The sequence below is a fragment of the Hesperophylax consimilis genome, chromosome 16 (genome assembly GCF_061612785.1).
Source record: "Hesperophylax consimilis isolate HC1 chromosome 16, BYU_Hcon_1.0, whole genome shotgun sequence".
In the NCBI taxonomy this organism is placed as follows: Eukaryota; Metazoa; Arthropoda; class Insecta; order Trichoptera; family Limnephilidae; genus Hesperophylax; species Hesperophylax consimilis.
The window spans coordinates 19,498,717-19,520,834 of record NC_142851.1 but is presented as its reverse complement, the minus strand read 5'-3'; the positions used below and the strand labels follow the sequence as shown (position 1 = coordinate 19,520,834).

Below are 22,118 nucleotides of genomic sequence, written 5' to 3'. Positions count from 1 at the left end.
TTATCCACAGGTAGAAATGTAAACAGTAACAGTGAATGCAAAGTCTTGATAAAATAATATTGATGAAAACAGAAATGAGTGATAGTGGCATTAAAGGCTAAAATGGTTGTGAAGAAAGATGTGCTGCAAAAATGTTAGCAATGTCGCAGAAGTTAATTAAAATATATTATGCAGTTATAAATTTTTTTTGAAATCTGCGTGTTCTCCACAAATATCATCTATTGAGCAAGTAATTTATACAGCCTTCAAAGAATCTATATTTGGGATAAGTGGGTAAAACTATAGCGGCCTGCCGTCTCGTGGTTCGTGAAAATGTAGTATAGTAGTTGGCTCGTAAAGTTGTACATCGCCGTCTCAATGTTATCAAGGATTAACAAATTGTTTCAACCAAAACATACCTTTTCCATCGACATCACCCTCATCAGCCTTCAGATTAATCAGGAGTTGAAGAAAATCGTTCCTTATTACATTGTTATCTTTCCTGTATTTGATTGTGTCTCTGACTGTATTGAGCAAGAAATCTACATCCTTTTTCTCGAAGATGCTAATATTGAGGAATTTATTGAAGGCAGGAAAGAAGTTTGCAGAAGTCCGTAAGATAATTTTTAAGAAAGATGGATTCAGAATGCTTCTTCCTACATTCCTGAATTGTTGCTCTGGATTCTTGAAAGTGTTGCACTCGATGCCAAAAGCGCACGACCCAATGATGTCTGTGTTAAGTTTGGAAAATAGTTCTTTAACATCCATTGAACTTTTATCATCACAGATGTTCTTCTCCAAGTAGGCTGACATTTCTTCATTACATCTTGTCATTGTTTCAAACATGTACCTCATTTTGGAAGTAGTGAAAGTTGGTGTTAGCTTAGCCCTCATGTTCTTCCAAGTGTCTCCAGTGAGGTTCACCAAGTGCAAAGCTAGGGGGTCCGTCTTTTCGTTTATTTTGATGCTTCTGTCTGTAAAGTATGCAAAGTCTTTTACAAATATGGTCTTGATCAGGTCCAAGTCATTTATGACTAAACTTCTTTTAAACATGGTGAAGATGCCCACATATGGGAGTTTTTTGGTCTTCAAATAGAGATCATGCAAAATAAATCCAAAGTGTTTCCGAATTAACACCGATTCTTTAATATTTCCAAATAATATTTCAGGTTTGGGCCCCTTGACACCTTTCCTCTTCCAATAGCCATAATGCCACAGAGACCAAGCGTAGAACACACCGAATAAGAATACGGTTCCCCAGAAGAGGTCCGTTATCCCAATCATTTTATTTTACTGCCACTCTTGGAGCAAATCTGAAACAGCAAAATGATGATGTTTATGCAAACAACTTTTTTAAGGCGTTATCAAAACTTAGGGAGTATGGCGAACCCAGAGAGTGGAAATACAACCTGCAATAGCCATCACAAACTAAGATGTGATTATCACTTCCGTGCTCAGGCTGAATGACCTGGGGAAAAATGTCACGAACGGTGCCTTCGAGAAACAGGGTCGCATCTCGGAGTATTGAGACCTTACTCCAGCACTCGGGGCTCTGCTGGAGTGGACCTTCTATTTCCCTAGATACTCGTGGGATAAAAATTGGACCATTCGAAAACTCCCTTTTCCCTCCTGGGGCTTTCAGGGAACCAAAGAGGAGTGGAGAGGAGAGCTGAGGTAACTTCCATGAACTCTTATCTTGTGGGGCCTTCCGATAAGGGCCAACAAGATTGTAAAAGCAAGAACCAAGGCGGATTGGAAAGGAGAGATGAAACCTGGGAAGACACATTGTGGAACCAGAAGACATAGCCACATATACAATGATAACCTGGTGAACTTTATAAAAGGGACCGGGTGATTGTTAAAGCAATAAGGTAAAATGGGAGATAACACAATGGGCCTATGGCCTAAGTATTCACGGGAACTATATGCTAACCGTCTCCGCTCTATGAATAAATAAAATTAAAAAATAAGGCATTATTATTTTTGTTTTTTTTTTTATTATTTTTTATTTATAAATGACCTTTTGGGCTTTTACATGGAATTTAACATTTAGTTACATATGTAAGTATAACAGGATAATGTGGTAGTAGTTCACACAGCATAACAGTATACATGGGAATAATAAAACTAAAAAAAATTCAAAATGCTAATAAGAACTGAAATAGTTTTACATGTAAAAGTAAGTATGTACCCATACTTCCATACAATTATTTAGGTGTGCTACAAACACGAACCAATAAAACAAAACAAAAAAAGAATATACTCGGTATAGAATATTATAATGAACAAGTTTTTTGTGTGACTGAATAACTCACCAAAATGACAATTCAACACATCTTTATAAAGTGATAGAAAGTCATGAAAAGTGATGAAACACGAAATGGATTAAATAGTATACGTACACATACATTTATATATTAACTTTATATCACTTTTTAAAAGTGTGTTGAGTTATCATGGAACTGTTGAAAAATAAAATAATAAAAAATAAAAATAAATCAAAAACTCCTGAACAAAACCATTTAAAAATTATTTTTGTCGATGGTTTGCATTTTTTTTTAAATAAATCAAACATTCCCGGAATATGAATAACCTGACAACAATATTTGAAAATCTCCAACTACCACCACATTAAGCGGAAAATGTTGCCTGTGTTGTGATGGAGGATTTAGCCAGCCGAGGAATTGAACACACTACGGCTGGGTGGGATCCAAAAGCGATGTCAACTCAGCCACCAACCGGTGATTTCGAAACATAATAATTTTTCCTTTTGAAATTTCTCGTAAAATACATTGCGATATTTTCTGTACGTAAATTTAATTGTAATAATATTAGGTATGTACGTAATAATAGGTAGAATAGTAGGTACTACGAAATATATAAAAATAACTCTTCAATTTTGCCATCTAAATCTAAGGAACCTATATATTACCTACATAACAGGGGCTTAGAATCACAGGGGCCTTACTACAAAAACTCGAGTTTTGGGTTAAGCTTGGTTTCGGTAATGCCAAAATCATTTTTATTAGTGACACGAAGCTCTATCTTGTTCATACAGCCGTTTTAAAGATATAGTTGGACATATCAGTTGGGCATATTATGAGCATTCCAATCTTTATTTGCGTTTATCTCAAAACTATATTCCTGTAGATAGGTCCCTGTGATCCTGAAATGGGTATTTATTTTTTTCAGCTATTGATATTAATTATTTTATGGTAGATATACGTATTGCAAAATTGTACCTACATAATATAAGCATATTTAAGAAACATTCGATTGCCAATACTTATTATTATGTAATGAAACGATTTTAAACTTTTCTAATATTTTTATTTCTGACCATTACCGATTTCCGTCTTCTTCATTTTGGTATTTTTTTTCCTTAAAGTGAAGTATTTATGTATTACTCAGATCATTGCAAATAAAATTAGGAAAACAGTACATTTCTTCAGATCCGCAAGGAACTTCCTTAACTTACAAATTCTAAAAAAGATTTATTTTGCAATAACCCAATCTATCATTGAGTATGGTATCATTGCATAGGGGGGGGGGTACTTCATCAGCTCTAGATCCTGTTGAAAAGACGCAGAAAACAATTATGAAAATTATTCTCAAACTTCCTCAAACTGCAAACAGTAACTTAATTTTCAACATAATGAGAGTACCTATTTGATGTTCGACAGATCTATGTAAAAACTATCCTCATGCATCTCTTTAAAAACAAACACGTGCCTTACGAAAAAAAACTAACTTAAAGATTTACGCGTAATTCGAACAAAGACATATTGCAAGTTCCAGCACTTTCTTCCACCTTTGGTCAACGTAGCTTTAGATACTTTGCCACAAAAATATTCAACATGCTCCCAGAAAATATTAAAGTGAGTCAAACACAGAAAGACTTTTAAAAAAATGTTAAAATTTGGATTTATTCAAATGATCGAGCTTATACTGGTGCCCTCACCCAAACGCCTTGTCATTGACAGTTATTGCAATATGTACGGTGCTAAAACTTATTGTATATGTATTGTGTAAATGCAAACAATATTGAAACCTAACCAAATGCCTTGTCACTGTAAGTTATTATAGTATGTATTGTGCTTAAACTTGCTATATTTGTATATTCAATATGTAAACAATAATGTAACCTAAAATAATGGATTGCTGTATGGGAACCCATATTAAACATTTATAAGCAAACCATAGACAAAATGGAGAAATAATTAACTAAAAATTCTGCCTCAATACAGGTTTGCCTAGTGAGGCAGGTTATGCACAACCTAAAATATAGTATATTATGCTATTTCTATATAACACTATTACATACCAAAATTTGGGGAATGGGTATCAAAGATGGTAAACAATGATATTGATAAAAATATATTGGTTTTCCAAGGGTCGGCCCTATGCGAGCTCATTTGGAGCAACCCGCTCCGGGCGCCGAATTTGCAAGGCGCTTTTAAAATACCTAACAGTCTAATACTTATTGGCGCTTCACAAAATTACAAATCATCCGAATATTATTGATTTCAGTGAACACCTTTCCTAGGCGTCCAGTAGTTGTGACGGGCGCCAAATTTTACCGCCGTATAGTTCAGGGCCGGCCCTGGGTTTTCTTATCTTAGATTCTATATCATGTTTCACAGCTGAATTTCCAAATATTTCGTTATTACCATCCTGAACGCATATTTACAATGGTTTTATCAATTAATTAATTTAGGGAATAACTTACTTGTGTTGTTGCCACCCATTTACAGTTGTTAGTTAGTTAGTGTTTATTTTCTATTACTATTATATTAGTGATAAAACAATCCGCCCCTCTCCGGATCACCGCTAACAGCTCGGTGATTTGATTAATATAAGCTGTTAGTAAAGTATATGACAAGCCCATTGTTAAGCGTGTCATTAGCAGCCCACCACCGGCGATGTTTTTCTAAAGACGAGGTGTAAAAGGATTGCCTACCAATTTAGTTATTATTTATGGCCACATAGCGTATATAACGATTTCAACTGCAATTATTTTATCCAGGTGCTGTACCTAGGCCATTAATTAGTGCTGTTACATTATTCGCCTTGAAAAACAATGCATTAAAATGGTCATCCTAGGGGCAACCTTCATGTACATATTATCAAGTCTTAGAAGTACCTACCAGCATCGTCCATAATAACTCTTCATTATAAGTTTTTTTTAAATAACTTCAGTTGGCGAAGTGAGCTGCACAGTTCAATTCAGTTCAAACACAGTTAATTTCATATTTCTTCGTGTTCACTTTTTATCGCTTTTATAGCTATGTTCTGTAAAACATTTAATCTGGCATAATAAAGGTTTGCTAAATACAAACACGCTTTTCTAAAAACTGTTCATGTTTATTTTTATAAATATCAACAAAGCCATTGTTCTGTAACTACTTTCATAGTACCCTAATTACTTATTTTGTATTATTGTAATTATAAACGATTATTGAACTCCCTTGTACAACAGAACTCTGTGATATCTTACGTATTGTACCTGTTTATATCGTTCATAGTCAATTAATTATGTTATTTAATATACACTTATTATTGTACTCCTGAACAACTTACCTGAAACAATGATTACAAGTAAAAGCCTTCAGGGTGTGAATAAATAAATAAATAATACATATCAAGTTCAACTGAAGTTCCACAGGTTGAACCTCCCCTACCTTACTGTCTTTTCTTACTCAAATAATATAATAATACATACTTTAATATTTAATTTTTTCGAATATTGAAAATATCTTGGGTACATTGACAGACGGACAAATCTAAAAAATGTTAATATTATTTTCAAACTCATCTGCGCAGGTTGCAAACAGAGGAACTATCTCATTTCTGTTACATTCATAAACAGTAACTCTAATAAAGTAATATTTATTGTAGTTACGCCTCTTATTTCAAAAACCCTGACTGTTTCAATTGAATAATATTAAGTTGATTAATTATCAATAGTTATCTGATATTTCGAATAACAGTTTTTCTTGTAATTGAGTTTTCAATACGCCTTATTCACAAGAAAACATTACTCTATGATCCAGTCCTCCGGTTGACATCGAAAAACAGATCAAATATAAATAATATGTAAAAAAATATTTGAACGAACTCACATTGAACTGATGTTTCTTGAAACTTAAAACTTTTAAAATACAAAATAAGATGTGTAGCGCCACAAGACCATTAGAAGACTGTTGAAGTAGCGCACACTATCTTATACACTTGTGCTATCAGTATTTGTATAACATGTATTGTTTAGCATTCAATGCAGGGCCGCCGCCTCACCAATTCAAGTGACTGCCGCCTAAACTCGTCTCTCTGCACGACCGATCTTTGGTTCGGAAGTTTTGGGAATGATTGTATGCATATAATATCAACGTCCGTTATGGCGTTAGTTTAATTATTTTATGAAAATATACTTCTTGCAAGTTATGCTCTCAAATTTTAAAATGAATTATTTGTTTGTACATACGCAATATGAACTTGAATGAATAGGTTTGTCCATAAACTCAATTATTTTAAGAAAGACTTACAAATACAATATTTGATTGAATCACCAATACAATATTGTATTTGTTAGCCTGTCTTGCGATCCTTTGATGTGTGCATGAAATCCGACAACAATCGGGTTGGCTGGCCAACGTTGGCGGCCAACGCGTGCGTACGCCAAGTGGTCCTGAACACGTTGGGCCAGTGTATTCTCCTAATGCGTAAGGCCAACGTGTATTGGAAGCATTAGAAGCAAAGCAATCACAATCGCAAAACTTGTGCGTAAGTATAAATGTGATTAGTGATTATTAATGGTCTTCTGTGTTTTTAGTTTTATTCGTACGTATCGAGGAAATGTTATTTAACCTGTGGGGGCCGGGAAGAAACTTTTTTTTGTAATTTTTCGAAAATTAGGAAAAAATATATATGAAGAATGTCAATGTAAACCTGTTTTTTATTATTAAAAGGTGATAATTAGACAAAGTGGGTTATAGAGCGGTAATTTAAAAAATAACGTGTCGTTTATTTAGCAGCATCTCACCATTTTTACACAAGTTGACAATCATAAAAATTCTTTCACGACTGCCAAGAATGTTCTTTTGGTAAATATACAGAAAATGGGGAAAAGGTTAATACGCCATTCTAATAGAAATAAACAATGAGAAGTAAGTATTTCAGTTTCTGAACATGGAAACATGGAAAATAATGCATCTTATTAGCTATTTCGTAAAAAAACTGATAATTTGAAGTCTTTTCGTGGTGCCATGTTTTGACAAAATAAATTTGAATTGTTTTTTAAGCTAGTTTTAGAAGTACGTAGTACACTCCTCGTAAATCTGGTAAATCTACAACACATAGAGAACCCTCAACAGTTTTTATTTTCGATTGGATAATTTCTATATACAGGTTGTACGGGGGTAAAATTTAACGTGATGGTAAAAGTAAAAAAGATGAATTACTTTTTCCATTACAAAAATATTTTTACATAGCAGAATATTATTTATTTTTAAAACGTTGAAATTTCGAAAAAAATTACTGACCTTTTTCACTTGTACGAGTGTAATCATATATGATTTAAGATTTTCACGGCTGAAAGTATTTTTGTTATCTATTTTTGGGGTGTTATGACGTGCTGCGCTAACTCCTTCTTTGGCCAACGTTTCGGAGTGTAACGTATGATGGACACTGTAACGTATGATGTTCACTCCAAATGTGATGTAGATTTACCACATTTTATCTTGTACTACGAGTTGCAGAACACATGTATAAGTACAACAAAGTTGTTTTAAAAAATACAGCACGTGTTTATTCGAAATCGCAAATCTTTATATATTTTTTTTATTTAATACAGATATAAGTGGGTACAGTGGTGTTATATAAATTACATATGGGTACAAAATATATTTATAATCGCAATCTCACCAAAGAAGAACCTGGTTCTTGTGCTTGGTGAGCGAGTTACACTAATTATAAGGAAAATAGAATGACATTATGCAATAGGTACCTATATAGAATAGGAGCAATTGAAACTTCTGGATCATCTATATGTGTAGGTGTACATATATAGGATTCTGTTACACACTTGTCCGCAGCATCCTGGAATACAGCTCCATTATTTGGGCCCCTTCTGAACAAAACCATATCTTAGAAATAGAAAAAGTACAAAAAGGTTTATGCGTTACCTGTATATGAGGGAATATACATACTATCAATTCCTGTATCCATCCTTGTTCTTAACAGGAATGCTCGATTTCAATACATTAGAAGCCCGCAGAAAAATATTTTTAAGCAAACACTTTTTTAAGCTAATCTCTGGTACAATACACAATCCGCCTATGTATCAGACGTAATGGTGTGACACATAAGACTGTAAATGGGCCGGTGATCCCAATCTGTGGAGGCGGAAGGCGTCGTCCTTCAGTGGCGCGGAGGGGTAGAGCGGGGCGTCTCTGAAGTCGCTGTAGAGCTGGTCCGATTGCTTGTCGCTTGTTTTTGATGCTGATTCCGGGTCTGGTCCGAAGGGGTAGGCAAGTCCGTGGTCCAGGGTGAGGCGGGGGTCAGAGTGAAAGAAGGCGAGCAGAGTCAGAAGTCGGAGCGAGGTAGAGGGCAGAGCAAAGAGCGAGGTGTAGAGCTGGTGGTTGTTTCTGGAGATCTGCCTTTTTGAGGGACTGCTTCCCGTTTTATAGGCCGCCGGCGGCCGCGCGACGCTCACACGGGCCCACTTTCTCTTTGATTCCTGGAATCGAGGGCCGCGTTGTGACGCGATCGCGGCGTGCCGCCGGTCCGTTTACCGCCGCTCGGCCGGTAGTTTCAGGCCCGTGGTCGAACTCGACCACGGCCTTTCTTTGTTTGGGCACGATACTCAGAATCGCGTCTGTGGAACGCTATGACGGCAAATCATCTCGCACGCCATGACGGCGCACGGCCCTTTGCTTCGGGCCGTGGCCGAACGTTCCCTCTCTTATAGGCACGATTCTCATAATCGTGACCGAATTAAAATGTAATGATGACATGATTTTATCCCCAGCTCTCTCGCTATGTATATCTCTTGTCGTATTCCTCTAGCCAAGCTCCGACGTTTCATTTATTATAACAATTTAACATTGTTGATTTACAAATTTCTTCATTTACATGAACATATTTCGGCATATTTTACATATTTAACAATTAGATAGATTTATATATGGGGCGACCGCGGCCGAGCCTGGAGCAGTACGTCCGTTACAGCCTATGTTGAAAGAGGTTAACTTTTATGTCCCTAACAATTATACTCGAGGGAGATCCCATGCACTCCTATATGCTCCGAAAGCGAGGACTTCTGCCTATCAGAACGCGCCAATAAACAGAGCGACTCAACTGCTTAACGATTCTGCATTAGCCATCGACATTTTCAATGTCACCTACAGACAATTCAGTAACTATCTTTTAACACATGTCACAAAATAGTAAAACTGCCTCTGTAAACTTTTTAATTTGTAATCTTCTCCATGATATATTGGTGTATAACCGTTTAATAAAGAACATGAAAAAAAAATTTTTTTTGAGCAATTAAGAGAGTAATTAGAAACATCTAAATAAAGATATCGAAAGTGTATATTTTCTGCTGAATTAACCAGGACAGGTAAGCCTGAGGGCACCTCTTCGAAGGATTCCCTGCTTGGAATAGGATAGGGGGAATAATATGAGATTACATTTTTGGTAAAGGTTGTTAAATTTTTTGACTTCTCTTTGTTATTTTGAGTGACAGTCCTCCTTCGACCCCCAGAACTAAGGACTTGGCCATGTACACTATGGGAATAGGGGTCTTGTCGCTTGCAGACACTTCATACTTGGACAGTAAAGTCACCAGTCCGAGTTTGGTCTGCATCATCCCAAACCTGCTCCCTGGAAAAAATAATCATAATTTTTCACCTCGAAGGCGTAATCCTATAGGGCACGGTATTGATAGATCAAAAAATAAATCGTTATTAATTATTCAGAATTGAAATGTTGCTTTGTTTAGCGTGTTTGAAGACCAGATCTAAATAGCCAGGTACTTCCCCACCATCCTCTTCCCCATCTCCTTCCCCTCCAATACCTTTCAGCACCATAACATTTCTCAAATGGGGATGTCTTAGTCTCACTGGCTCCAGAATAATGGGAGCAGTTAGGACTCTAGTATAGTATTCACATTAGAAAAACTTTTTTTTATAATAAAGAAGAAAAGGTACGGCTTCAGTACAGGAAAAAAAATTAAATCAAGAAGTACACGAAGCTCAAGAATTGTAACCGACTGTTAATAAATATTTAATGAAAAAAATGTGTACAGAATGTCCGGAGGCAAAGTGCGCTAACTTCGAGAGGTGATTCTACATGATGATTCTAAATTATTACTGAATCTAAAAGGTACCTTTAATATTATTATTGGTGACATTAACCTTTATCGGATATTGGGTGCAAAGCAAAACGAAAGATGATTATATAAATGCAATGACTTCACTAAATTATAAATCGTACATAAATAATCCAAATCCCTTCCCGTATCGAGCACATATGATGCAACTGAAATAACACTGAAAAAAACATGTCAATATTACGGAAAACTATCATAACTGACCACTACACCTGTATATTCGTTTACAACATAGACAAAAAAAGTACCAACCCCAACAAAACTGACAAAAAAAACACGAAAAAAATGTTTTAATATGAAAACTTTAGAAGCAAATCTTAAGATGGAAACCTGGGCATGAATAATTGAATCTGAAAATCCAAATACTCGTGCAAAGAATTTCGAAACAGTTTTCCTAAATCACATAAACCTTTCTACGAAAATACTTGTCTCTAAAACAAAACCTAAGCACAGATTAATAAAGCCATGTATAACCCATGGATTAGTGATTTCAATCAGAAATAAGGAAAAATACTGTCACCAGTCTAAAAAATTCCCTAACGACGAAAATATCGCTACTTTCTACAAGAAATACCTGACCAAAGACTGACCAAAGAAAAGTATTTTCGTGATAATATACAAAAAATGCTGGTCAAGACAGAACCTGACCTGACAGTCTGGAAAATTATCAAAACAATAACCAACAAAAGCACAAAACAAAAATTTCCAAAAGAAGTTACTCGTCAAGGAATCAATACTGACACAGAAAAAACCCCAAAAATGTGTGGTGATATCTTTAAAGATTATTTTGTTAATCCTAGACAAAAAAACAAACTCAACAACCAGAGCTAAACCCAACTTTTGAAGAAGGTTTCCACACATTTGCTTCAATAACTGTAACTGATAAAGAAGTTGAAAACGCTATAATAAGTTTACGAGGATCAGCAAGCCCTAGCTACAACAACATAACTGTAAAAATATTCAAAACTGTACGTGAGATAATCAGCACACCAATTGCTCATATAATAAATGTAAGTCTAAAGAAGGGCATATTCCCGAACAACTATAAGAAGACTATTGTGACCCCTGTTTTTAAATCTGGTGACGAAAAAAACATTTCTAATTATCGTCCCATAGCACACGCATCAAACATAGCAAAAATCTATGAAAACATTGTTAAAAAACAACTCATCAACTACATAAAAGATAAGAAGATAAATGAGCCCAAACCAGTTTGGATTTAAGGGACAATCACAGCACACAGGATGCAAAAAATTCGAAAACAATATTACCATTAAAATCCAATCATCACAGTGTGATAATAAAAAAGAACGTGACAATGTAAATTGTTTACCAGTAACATGCAACAATAGTATCTGGGTATCATAGTAGATAGACACTTAAAATGGAACGAACAAGTCCAAAATACGGCAACCAGAGTAAGAAAACTTGTTTACTTATTCATTAGATTGAGAAACATCCATCATATAATATGATTAAAACTATGAATTTCTCTCTTGCCCGATCTATTCGACAATATGGTATAATCGGGTGGGGGGGAACTTTCAAAACTAACCTCCTACCTGTAGAAAACGCACAGATGTTCATTCTACAAGTCATCCTACGTAAACCATCTACGAGTATATTTCCAACAACACAGTTATTTTACTCTTTTAGGTTTCTCAGTCTAAATAATATATTTAAAAAAAACTCATTGTTACAAACTCACAAAGATCATTCCAATCCTACAATAACATTTCCAAAAATAAGTAACCGATCAAGATCACGTGGCAACTTAGAAATCCCTAAATTTTAAATGAGTGCTTCTCAACACCATTATACTACCAAACCAAATCTGAAAAAAATTATAAAGCCTTTAAATTACAAATATAACAACTACTTGATCAACCCAATAATAATTACAAGTTTTAATTTCATGGAACGAATTTTTACGTATCTTTTGATTACATGTACACAGTAGTAATTGATCAAATACTTAGTATATAATTAATTATTTAACTTCATAATTAATTAACAAAAACAAAAATCAATATATTTTTCCTTTTTTAACATGTCCTCTTGAAATATTATATCAGCATTCGAACCACCTATTGTCGCAATTTATTATGTACCTTCTCTTGGAATATTATCAGCTCTGATTTACTCCAACTGAATAAAATAACTCCATGCACTTACCACCTACTACCTACTTAAATCGAAATTTAATAATATTATTTTTATTATACTACATCCATATTCTTAAAATTACTCGTATTTACATTTAATGTGTATCTAATTTAGTAACTGCTAAATTAGTCTATTTTCATTATCTATAATTTTTTTATCATGCCATATAAATTTTGTTTATTTCTTACTTTTTAAATAAAATCTTTCTTTCTTTTCTTTACCTTATGTATACTGTAATGGCACTACTCCCCAACTCAAACACGAGAAACGTTTTTCTCTATTGAATTGGATAGTTACGTTAAAAAGAAAACATTTTATTGTAATTAGTTTTTAGAACAATATGTTTTTCTTCTGTAAATCTGCCATATGTATTTATTTCAAATATATTTTTTTTTAAATGGTTGAAGTTTTTTTTTTTTTTTTTTTTATAGTGAATACCTCACAAGAGTCCCAACTGCTCCCGTCTGGAGCCAGTGAGACTATGGCATCCCCAATTGGGGGATGTTGTTAGGCTGAAGGTAAGTGGGGAAGGGAAAGAGGAAGGTGGGGAAGTACCTGGCTATTCAGATCTAGTCACTAAACACGGCTAAAGCCATTTGGAGCAACGTTTCAATTCTGAATGGTGGTCTTACACCAGGGCGATACTGGTAGTATCTTCCACTCTGGAACGTGCCGCAAATATACTATATATTATTATTTTAATTAATTTAATTGTGAAATAACACAAATTAATCAATTAATCAAATAAAATTTATTTGCGCACGCCGGGTTCGAACCCGCGACCTTCGGAATGGTAGTCCAATGCGTTACCACTGGACTATGCCGGCCGTCAAGAAGTAAGAAAGAAGTAAGAAGTAAAAAAGATTCAAAATCCAATGTTTATTTTCCAATACAACAATATTTTTCCATAGAATATTTATTTTCCCATGCACACAATTCACCTTCTCAAATTAAAAACTACCCTTAAACCATGAAATTTGGAAAAAATATATTTATCTTTTTACTTGTACTTGTACTATCATGTTGAATCACTCCCGGAAGTTAGCGCACTTTACCCCCGGACTGTCTGTATATGTTACAAGACGATTTATATATATAGGTTACAAGAGGAACAGTCATTGTGAACCGTCTGGAACCAGTGACACTCTGGCATCCCCAATTGTGGTATGTTATGAAGCTGAAGGAAGTGGGGTGGGAGGAGATGGAGAAGAAGCAGGTAGGTAGGGAGGTACCTGCTTATTTAGATCCGGTTACCGAATACGGCTTAAGCCATTTCAAACAACGTTTCAATTCAAAATGATGGTCTTTCACCAGGGTAACACTGAGGATATCTTCCACTCTGCACTTAGAAAAATGAGAGTTGCTGATTTATTAAAAATCTCTTCAAATTATTCGTAATTCGGTTAAAAACGGGATTGCTTGCCGTTTCCTGTTTAGTACATTCCTAATGCTACGTATACATACGCGAGCCGAACTTCCGAGCTGAACCTCAACTTATGGGAAAGGAACGAAGCAACCGCAAGTGGCGCGAAACGCCTGTTACAGTTGCTTCGTTCTTTTCCCGTAATTCGTAGCTCGGTTCACGTTTCGGTTCGCAAATGTATACATACCATAACATATCAGAACACGTGTTCGTGCACCTGCACTGTGCCTTGATAATATACAACGACGAAATGCGATAATATTATTTTTTTTTTGAACACGTGTTCTGACATCGCGATAATACATTCATTTTTTACTAAAAGTTTAACAGGAAACATTAATTTTTGAAGGGCCTGCAGTCCCGTTTTTAACCTTATTACGAATAATTTTAAGAGGTTTTTTTAATAAAGTTTCAATATCTTATATTAGTTAGTTTTCTCCCTGCGGAATGAGCCGCAGGTATACCATAATATATTATTTTATAACATTTCAGAAATAATAACAAATAATTAAATGAACCCGCTACCTCCTGATTCGTTGTCGACAGCCATAACCCTCAATAATTCACAATAATTTTATTGGAATAAAATTGCTCTATTAGTATAAACTATAAAAATAATTTAAAAACGACATCGAAATATAACTAACTAAACGTGAAGACGGAGAAATCATTAATGTTATGAAGTAACACCAAGAAAACTCACAGTCAACAACTGAAGTTGAGGAAATCATGAAGTAATCACCCATACGATAACCTACAGTCCACCTCGGAACAGGAGTACCTAGTGAGGAGGACTGAATAAACTACTTTACTTTGTATATTTAAAATAGACGTTAGAAAATAATAAAAAAAATTAAGTTATATTTTGTAGTTACCTATGCAATTCCTGGGACCTTCTCCAAAAGGCAGGTGGGCGAAATGGTGTCGGGAGGCCTTGTTTTCTGGTGTGAACCTTTCAGGGTCGAACTTCATGGGATCGGGATATAGCTCAGGGTCCCTGTGAATGCCTAAGATAGGAACAATCACCGTGGTGTCCTGCTCAATCTTGATGTCGGTGCCGGGTAGGGTGTAATTCTTTGTGCAATTCCTCAAGATAAACGGAGCGGGAGGGTATTTTCTGAGGGTTTCTGGAATTAAAAAATATATATACAGGGTGTATCGGCACTAACCCGACAAACTTTAACCAGCTATTCCTTAGCACATTTGGAGTAAAAAATGTTATGGGCACTTTGCTGTCCGGTAGCATTTTTTTTTCAATTAAAAAAAAAAAAAAAAAAAAAAAAATTCCACACTACATCACTGTCATTGGCATTGCGTTTCGTGTTCAACAGCTGTTATAAGCAAGTATGTCAAAAAGCGTCTTCGCTCTTTCGCACACACTTAAGGTTAAACGCAACGCTCGTTGTATTCTACGTGTTCACAGATGGCGTTAATTAATTAATTTTGTTTAAATACGCTTTTGCAAGGTATTGCTTTGCAGTATTAAGACAAATTATTTGTTTGCGCCCTCATATACGCAATATGAATATGAATAAATAGTTTTGTCCATATAAAAACTCAATTCTATCGAGAAAGGCATACAAATATAATATTGGATTGAATCATCGGTAAAATATTGTATTTGTGTGCCTTTCTCGAAAGAATTAAGTCTTTAAACGAACAAAACTATTGATTCATATTCATATCGCGTATATACGGGCGCAAACAAATTATTTGTCTTAATATTGTAAAGCAATACCTTGCAAAAGCGTATTTAAACAAAATTAATTAATTAACGCCATCTGTGAACACGTAGAATACAACGAGCGTTGCGTTTAACCTTAATAATAATAGTTAAAAATGAGACGAATGGTGCCGTGCCATTTCGTTGTGATTGTAAGTGTGCGCCAATATAGGTACACACGTGCATTATTCAACGGAATTCGAATAAAATATTTGCCAGATGGGTTTTCAAACTTTGACAAAGGATAAAACAGTGGTGACATGTGGTGAAAATATGAATAATAATTTTTTTATTAAAAAAAAACGTTACCGGACAGCAAAGTGCAAATAAGATTTTTTACTCCAAATATGCTAAGGAATAGCTGGTTAAAGTTTGTCGGGTACGTGCCGATACACCCTGCATATATAATACTCCATTTGTACCGATTTTTTAAATTATAACTTACAGAAAAGATGACTACAACATCAGCATGGTCAGTATGTCATTTGTTTTCAAGTTGCCAGAAATATCGTAACGAGCCACTTATATTCAGTATGTTTTTTTTAATATCTTTCAAAACTATGTCAAATTTATGAAAGCAAATTTTGATTACTTTTTTTACTATCGAAAGCAGAGGTTTTTAGTGATGTTTGGACACCATATTTTTTAGAGCCCACTTGTCAACAATATAACGTCTGCCAAGTGTGAGTGTTATATCGATTGCCTACCGCACACACGTGTGCAGTTTTAAGAAAATAAAAACAATTACGTGTTTTGGAAAGCATTAATCAAGATTACTTACTTTGTAAACAGATTTTTAGTGAGAATTTTACATTATCTGATTTCATCTAGAATGGATAAAAAGCGGATAATCGCATTAATTTTGTTGTTTTACATCGCAATAATTTAGCTAGAGTATTCTTATAAATTGAATTTTCAGATTGCATTTAACGCATGTGTGCGCTTCACTGATAGAAAATCATTTTATGTCCTCACGATAAATTTTTAATTTTCCTTGAACATGAAGATTTTCCTTGATTTTCATTTTTTCATTTCCTTTAAAAAAATTAGTTGTAATTTGAAACTCAAGATTTGACGTCATGATAATATATTCGTAATTTACTTAAAGTTTATCAGGAAACCTGTCAATTCCTAAGGAATTACCAATAATTTGAAGAGATTCTTAATATTATATTCTTCTTCAATGATAGATTCTTAATAAATTTACAATGGTCATTTCTCTCCGTGTAGGCCACATGGCGATAATATACCTCACTGGCAGACCATCGATATTAGACATAGTGATTTTTTTAAAACCAATAGGTAACTCGGTCCACACTCCGCGCTAATAGCGTTCGAAACAGACCAACCTAACCCAACCGACTTTATTTTTCAAATCAATTGTGAGTTTAATAATATATCGGGTATTTACGTTAAAATTGTTCAACTATTGCTTGATACTTACTCGCACTTGTTTGTGTCATGCGTCATATACCTCGCAAAGTCAGGACGAAGCTACAGGGTTTTCCAATAAAGAGGTGTTATTTTGAATAGCCCGCTTTTTCGGTAGATGTTACTTTTGAAGCTGTCGTTTTTTTGAAATTTGACAAGTAGAAACTACGCCCAACAAAGCATTAAAATTATTAAAATTCACTAGAGTGAATCAAATGCAAATCATCTTGAGTGATGAGGCCCATTTCCACCTCAGGTGGCTTCGTCAACAAGCAAAATTGTCGCATATGGGGCTCGGAAAACCAAAGAATTATTGTTGAAAAGCCTCTATCTTCAACGTGTGACTGTTTGGTGCGGTTTATGGTCCGGCGGAGTCATTGAACCTTACTTTTTCTAAATTGAGGCTGGAGCAACAGTTACGGTGAATGGATTGCGCTATCGAGAGATGATAAATGATTTTTTATGGCCAGAATTGGATGGTATTGATCTGGACAACGTTTAATTTCAACAAGACGGCGCTACGTGCCACACAAGCAACGAAACCATTGATCTTTTATGATTGAATATCAAAATAACACCTCTTTTTGGAAAACACGTTATTTGAGTTTTTAAAAATATTTAAAGGACATAACAAAACAAATATTTTCGTGTTTTAGTGACACAATGAGTTAAAAATATGATTATTTTTTAGGGTAAGTTTTTATAACCGTGTTATTGATGAAGGGTCTATACTGGTCTATACACATTAATCGAGTGAACTAAAGCTTCTAATTTACATTAATATTTCGATGTAGGATTCATTTGAAGTAATCCAATGCACCGAGCGAACAACGTCGAAATAATGAAAATTATTATGTTGTTATTTACCATTAATAGTTTGAGTGAGGTAGTTCATCTCGGCCAGAGCTTCATAGGTTGCCTTTCCGTTGTGCTTCGCAAGTACCTGGTCGATCTCCTTGCGAAGTGTGTCCTGGACATCCGGGTTGAGGGCCAGCTCATACAGCGCGAAGCTGGCCGTGGTGGAGGAGGTCTCGAACCCAGCCACGAAGAAAACAAATACTTGGGCAGCTATTTGCATCGTGGTGAGGCCTGCAGTACCAAAAGACAATATAAGGAAAGTCAAAACATCAGTAGGAAGTAGGCCAAAGGTGCATACTATTGCAAAGACGTCATATCCTTGTGCGTAATGTGGACGGTGAACCAATGGTCATCTTCATGACTATTTAATTCGCTATTATTCATTTTATTTGTGTAATGATCCACAGATAAACACGAATGCAGACAACAGAGAATGAGAATTTTTTTCAAATTTTGTCACTTGATTCGGTCTACTTCAATACTTATCCAATCGTTAATGTTTATTTCAGATAAGTTCTTATACTCGGATAGGAACGTAGATAACAACAGCGAATGCAAAGTCTTGTCAAAATACGGTTGACGATAACAGAAATGAGTGATAGTGGTATCAAAATCCAAAATAGTTCTCTGCTTTGTGTAAGCAATATCACAGAAGTTTAATTATTATATATTGCCAAAAAATTCTATGTGCTAACCACCATAAAAAGTTCCAAAAATCTCCAGCATCTTTGATAAGCTTTCTTTCGTCACTACACCTCTCGTAGTTCTCGTAAATACATTAAATCTTAATACAATAGGTGTAACATCATCTCAATCTAATCACGTAATAATAAGAATTTACTTAAATCAAAACATACCTTTGCCACCGGCATCACCCTCATCAGCCTTCAGATCTATCAAGAGTTGAAGAAAATCATTCCTTGATACATTGTTATCTTTCCTGTATTTAATTGTGTCTCTGACTGTATTGAGCAAGAAATCTACATCATCTTTCTCAAAGAAGCTAACATTGAGAAACTTATTGAAGGCAGGAAAGAAAATTGCAGAAGTCCGTAGGATCGTTTTGACTAAAGATGGATTCAGAATGCTTCTTCCTACATTCCTGAACTTTTGCTTTGGATTCTTGAAAGTGTTGCACTCGATGCCAAAAGCGCACGACCCAATGATGTTTGTGTTAAGTTTGGAAAATATTTCTTTAACATCCATTGAACTTTTATTTTCGGCGACTGCGATGTTCTTCTCCAAGTAGTCTGACATTTCTTCATTACATCTGGTCATTGTTTCAAACATGTACTTCATTTTCGAAGTTGTGAAGGTTGGGGTCAGCTTGGCCCTCATGTTCTTCCAAGTGTCTCCAGTGAGGTTCACCAAGTGTAAAGCGAGGGGATCCGTCTTTTCGTTTATTTTGATGCTTCTGTCCGTAAAGTACGCGAAGTCTTTCACTAATATGGTCTTAATCAGGTCCAAGTCGTTTACGAGTAAACTTCTTTTAAACATGGTGAAGATGCCTACGTACGGGAGTTTTTTGTTCTGCGAATAGAGATCGTGCAAAATGAATCCAAGATGTTTCCGTACTAACACGGTTTCTTTAATATTTCCAAATAATATTTCAGGTTTGGGCCCCTTGACACCTTTCCTCTTCCAATAGCCATAATGCCACAGAGACCAAGCGTAGAACACACCAAACAATAACAAAACTCCCCAAAAGAAGTCCGTTATCCCAATCATTCTATTTGACTGCCACTCTTGGGGTAAATCTGAAACAACAAAATGTATTGTTTTTAAATATTTCTATTTAAATTTCACTTTTGTTTTCGGGAATGAGTGAATGAATTAATGCAAATCTTGGAAATTGCGGAAATTAACCCACTCCCCGACAACCTCGGCAGATAGACCTGTTTTTGATGACAATGCATTCTACCAACTTTTGGCGGCAATCACGTACACACACGTGGATATACCTATTGGCATTTTTCTGAAATTGGATGACATTACCGCAGTCAATATACGAAATAAATGTCGGTCTTACTCTATCGGCAGTTGGCAAGTTTGGTAGAGATACAATTCCTGGGTAAGAAGGTTCAATATTCAGTCAAACCAATTTTTTTGAAGACATTTTAAAAGTTCACAGCAATTAAGAGCCAGTCCCTGGGGAAGAAGGTTCAATCCCCAATCATACCAAAAAAAGTAGATCTATTAATAAACATAAATGTATTATAGTAAAAAAACTTTTTACAGAATGATTTTTGGGAACAAGCTTTTGAAGGCATGGCGCTTCATAATAATTATAATAATATTTTTTTTATAATTTTAGGCGCCGTTTTTTTAAAATCACCTCAAGGGCGTATCAAATATCGAAAAATAGGTACTGCGTATGTTTATGTGTTTTTTAAAGTAGGTGTAAAATAAAATAAGCATAAGTTACAAGTCAAAATATTTCAATATTCGGTACAACCAGAAAGCGACATTTTTTGTTTTTCCATAACAATTATTATTATTACTGATAAATATTTAAATACCTACGCATTTAGTGATCAAATTTGATCGACTGAGATGTACTTTTGATAAACCACTCGAGTGTTCCCGTTAATAACTGTAATATGAGTTGAGTGATTGGCGTTCGAGTTGGAAATTTCTCGCCCTCATTTAAAACAAAATCAAACCTCTGAATTTTAATAAGGAGACATATAAACTGATTATAGTGATATATATTTTACCGTTTATCCTATATTTTCTGGATTCATAAAATATATATAAAAAAAACCTAAATGCGCGAATTCTCCCAGTCAAAAATGGCATATTATGGCTTGCGATCACTCGAGACGTTTTGCAAACTCGGCATAATATACCGAAAATCACTCGAGTACTTAATTAGTATTTTAACGCACGATGATTTTGAAATTGACAGTGATAGTTTCTGATGACACAATATTAGCATGTTTTCTTTGGTGACAATTTAAAGGTGTTGTATAATTATTTATTTATTATTTAAATTGAATTATAACACCAACATGTTGTGATTTGGGTTTTACGATCCGAACCTGTATAAGGATTACAATAAAATTGTTATAATTATTTTTAACACTTGTTTACCTTGTTACAACCTATTAAAATATACATCCAAGGTTTGACTTTGACCTTCATGAACCCACACCTATTTGACATGTCAGAAGTAATTACTTCGTCCATAATAACCGTAGTATTACATCGGTACCCTTGTGACAGCGAATTTAAATAATCCTGATAAAATATTAGTCATTCAGAATAAATCGAGAACACGTGTTCTTTTCCTAATGCATATCATTTCGGAATGCGACAATATCAGTATATCAACATCAGTATTTGAATGAACACGTATTCCGCCGTCCTCATAAATTCATTCGTTATAGGCCTGCATTTCAATTTTTAACAGGAAAACGAATAACTTAACCAGATTTTTAATAAATTAATTCTATTTAATATCCCTTGAACACTTTAAGTTTTAGGTTCTTAAAAAAACATTTTTGAAGATAATATCTGTACTTTTACCGAGCCGAAACGGTATTATATGAAATTACCTCGATATAAAAAAAATTGCAAAGTTAGCTCTGAAAATTATTAAAAACACTTTTTTCTGCTATTTAACATGTTATAGTTATGAAAAAAATTACACAATATATGTTTAAATGGTACTTCTGACCTTTGTCGAGAGATTTTTGCTCTATTTAAAACGAGTCTGTTTTATTAAATATTTTCACAATTATCACGTAATTATTATATTTTTAATATTAGCGACTCCCGCTAACATTTGTATTTACATGTCTCGCTTTCAAACCATCTTCTTCTTCCATTTGAACGCTTACTATTAATACCTTCCTGTTGTTATCTGATGTTTCGTACAATCGGTTTTGGTGTAAATAAGTTTACACTAAGACATATTTTTAAAAAGATTCCAACATGTACCCAACGCTCGTAATCAAATAACAGAAAAAAATTAAAAACGAATTTTGAATATTGTGTGATAATTTATTTGGACAAACTCACCTGGATCTGGCGTTTTTAAAACAACGCACTTTTAATAAACAATATCAGGTGTGTAGAACCTTAAAGGATCATTAGATGACTGTTGAATAGACGCATATTCTCGTTTATACACTTCACGTTGTGCT

At 34.7% G+C, this 22,118-nt stretch overlaps 1 protein-coding gene across 1 annotated transcript in view; it reads right to left on the bottom strand.

Annotated features, from left to right (window-relative positions):
• The window catches only part of LOC149416847 (uncharacterized), a 33,562-nt gene extending 11,444 nt beyond the window's left edge, over positions 1-22,118 (bottom strand). The window contains exons 1-6 of the mRNA XM_089641330.1: positions 21,994-22,118; positions 18,828-19,727; positions 17,980-18,201; positions 14,834-15,085; positions 9,694-9,861; positions 399-1,253 (exon numbers count right to left, since the gene is read on the bottom strand). Of these exons, the coding sequence (XP_089497456.1) occupies positions 399-1,253; positions 9,694-9,861; positions 14,834-15,085; positions 17,980-18,201; positions 18,828-19,698 (2,368 nt within the window). The 5' untranslated portion in view covers positions 19,699-19,727; positions 21,994-22,118. The remainder of the gene's footprint in view (positions 1-398; positions 1,254-9,693; positions 9,862-14,833; positions 15,086-17,979; positions 18,202-18,827; positions 19,728-21,993) is intronic.